General features: G+C 68.0%; 1 protein-coding gene across 1 annotated transcript in view; it reads right to left on the bottom strand.

Annotated features, from left to right (window-relative positions):
* The window catches only part of CACNB3 (calcium voltage-gated channel auxiliary subunit beta 3), a 20,991-nt gene extending 18,803 nt beyond the window's left edge, over positions 1–2,188 (bottom strand). The window contains exon 1 of the mRNA XM_032785611.1: positions 2,116–2,188. Coding sequence (XP_032641502.1) covers positions 2,116–2,154 — 39 coding nt within the window. The 5' untranslated portion in view covers positions 2,155–2,188. The remainder of the gene's footprint in view (positions 1–2,115) is intronic.
* Between the last annotated feature and the right edge of the window lie 240 nt (positions 2,189–2,428).

The raw sequence follows: 2,428 nt of genomic DNA, 5'->3' as shown, positions 1-2,428 counted from the left end.
CCTCCCTCCGCCGGCGCCGGCTGGCGCCCCCTCCCCCCACGAAGGGGCTCCGGCGCCCCATTAGCGGCTGGGGGGGCTGAGGGCGCCCCCCCGGGGGGCACCTGGCTGGGGGGGGTCTGTTGCCCGGCCAATGGTGGGGGAGCAGGCAGCTGATCCCCCTCCCCAGCCGCTCACACTAACTGCGGGGGGGCAAGGGCAGTAAATCGTGGTCCAGCCCCCCCAGCAGAGCAGGGCAGGACAAGGGCATCTCCCTGCCCCATGGGGGGGAACTCATTGCCCCTGCCCCGGAACCAGCCCTCCCCGCTCGCCAGGCTGCAGTGGGGTGACACCGAACCCCCTGGCCTGCACCCCATGACTCACCAGGGCAGCCTGCCTGCCAGGCACCCTAGGGTGCGTGCAGAGCAGTGTCCCGCTCCCCAAAGGGCTGGGGGGCGCTGCGGCTGCTCGCTTGGGGGGGATGGGGCTGAGGGGTCCGGGGCAATTTAAGCTCTTGCCCTTCCCCTGCAGAGCTGGGGGGCTGCTCACCTTGACCCCCCGCAGAGCTGGGGGGGCTGCTCATCATGCCCCCCCCCGCAGAGCCAGGGGGCTGCTCACTCCTCCCTCCACCCCTGCAGAGCCGGGGGGGTGCTCGCCCTGCCCCCACCCCTGCAGAGCCGGGGGGGGTGCTCACTCCAGCTTCAGTTCCGATGTTGATTATTATTTAATAGAGATGAAATATTCATTGGCTGTGGCAGAAGCAGCAGAGAACCTCCCCTTCCCCCCCCCACCATAAACCAGGGGGCAGGAGAGACCCCAACACTCAAAAAGCTTCCTTGGGTGGGAAGGGTGTACACCCAGCCTGTCCCAGCAGGGGGTGCTGCAGGGGGAGGGGCAGGTACCCTGGCTATGGGGGGGGCACCCAGCCTGTCCCAGCAGGGGGCGCTGCAGGAGCAGGGCAGGTACCCTGGCTATAGGGGGTGCACCCAGCTACTCCAGTCCCTGCCAGTCCCAGCAGGGGGCGCTGCAGGGATGGGGCAGGTACCCTGGCTATGGCGGGGGCACCCAGCCTGTCTCAGCAGGGGGCGCTGAAGGGGGAGGGGCAGGTACCCTGGCTATGGGGGAGGTGCACCCAGACTGTCCCAGAAGGGGGCGCTGCAGGGGCGGGGTAGGTACCCTGGCTATAGGGGGGGCACCCAGCCTCTCCCAGAAGGGGGCGCTGCAGGGGCAGGGCAGGTACCATGGCTATAGGGGGTGCACCCAGCTACTCCAGTCCCAGCCAGTCCCAGCAGGGGGCACTGCAGGGACAGGGCAGGTACCCTGGCTATGGGGGGGGCACCCAGCCTGTCCCAGAAGGGGGCGCTGCAGGGACGGGGCAGGTACCCTGGCTATAGGGGGGGTGCACCCAGCCTGTCCCAGCAGGGGGCGCTGCAGGAGTGGGGCAGGTACCCTGGCTATAGGGGGTGCACCCAACTCCTCCAGACCCAGCCTGTCCCAGCAGGGGGCTTTGCAGGGGCGGGACAGGTACCCTGGCTTTGGGGGAGGGTGCACCCAGCCTCTTCCAGCAGGGGGTGCTCCAGGGGGGCAGGGCAGGTACCATGGCTATAGAGGGTGCACCCAGCTACTCCAGTCCCAGCAGGGGGCGCTGCAGGGGCTCTGCAGGGGGGCTCTGGGGTACTTCAGCCCCAGGGGGAGTTGGTGCAGCGGGCAGCGTGACGGGGCGAGCGCCATGGGGCCGGGCACGCTGCGGGAGGGCAAAGGATCCCATTTACGAGGGGCTGAGCCCTCAGTCCCAGCCAGCACCTCAGCTGCTTTCCCTGGTGCCTGCCCTGCTGTTCCTGTCAGCCCGTCTGGCACCGCAGCCAGCTCTCCCACTTACCTCCATGCTGTGCCCAAACTCCAGCACCTCGGCCCTCACCGCCCCGTAGCCTCTTGCCAGGGATGGGGGGACGGCACAAGCCTCGAGCAGCTGAGTCTGCAGCCTGAACCCTCTTTCAGGGTCAGTCCAACTCCCTCCTCCTCCCCCCACCCTACGGTGCATCCTCCCCGCTATCCCTGCTAGACAGACACACAGAGCAGTGCAGCAACGGGGCCGACCCAGTTGCTGCGTGGGCTCATGAGCTGCGGGACCCTCGTTACCTCGTTGAGCAGGAAGACACTGGAATTGGAGAGAGACATGCAGGGCAGCTGCTTCCCAGGAGGAGATGCACCGGCTGCCTCCTCACCCGGTGCCTGGCTCAGCAGCCCAGCCCCGTTCACAGGCTCTCGCAGGACACAGGCAGGAAGCCCAGCCCACGGGCTCCCACGGGACAGCTCCCTGGACAGCGCACGAGTGGCTCGTGTGGTCTCATGGGATGGTGCACAAGCATCTTGTGGAATGGTGCATGAGTAGCCATGAGCTCGTCGGCTTTTGTGGGACAGGGCAGGGGCGTTGTGTGAGGATGTGGGGGGG

This window comes from Chelonoidis abingdonii, chromosome 26 (assembly GCF_003597395.2).
Source record: "Chelonoidis abingdonii isolate Lonesome George chromosome 26, CheloAbing_2.0, whole genome shotgun sequence".
Classification (NCBI taxonomy): domain Eukaryota; kingdom Metazoa; phylum Chordata; order Testudines; family Testudinidae; genus Chelonoidis; species Chelonoidis abingdonii.
This window is presented reverse-complemented; position numbering and strand designations above follow the sequence as displayed.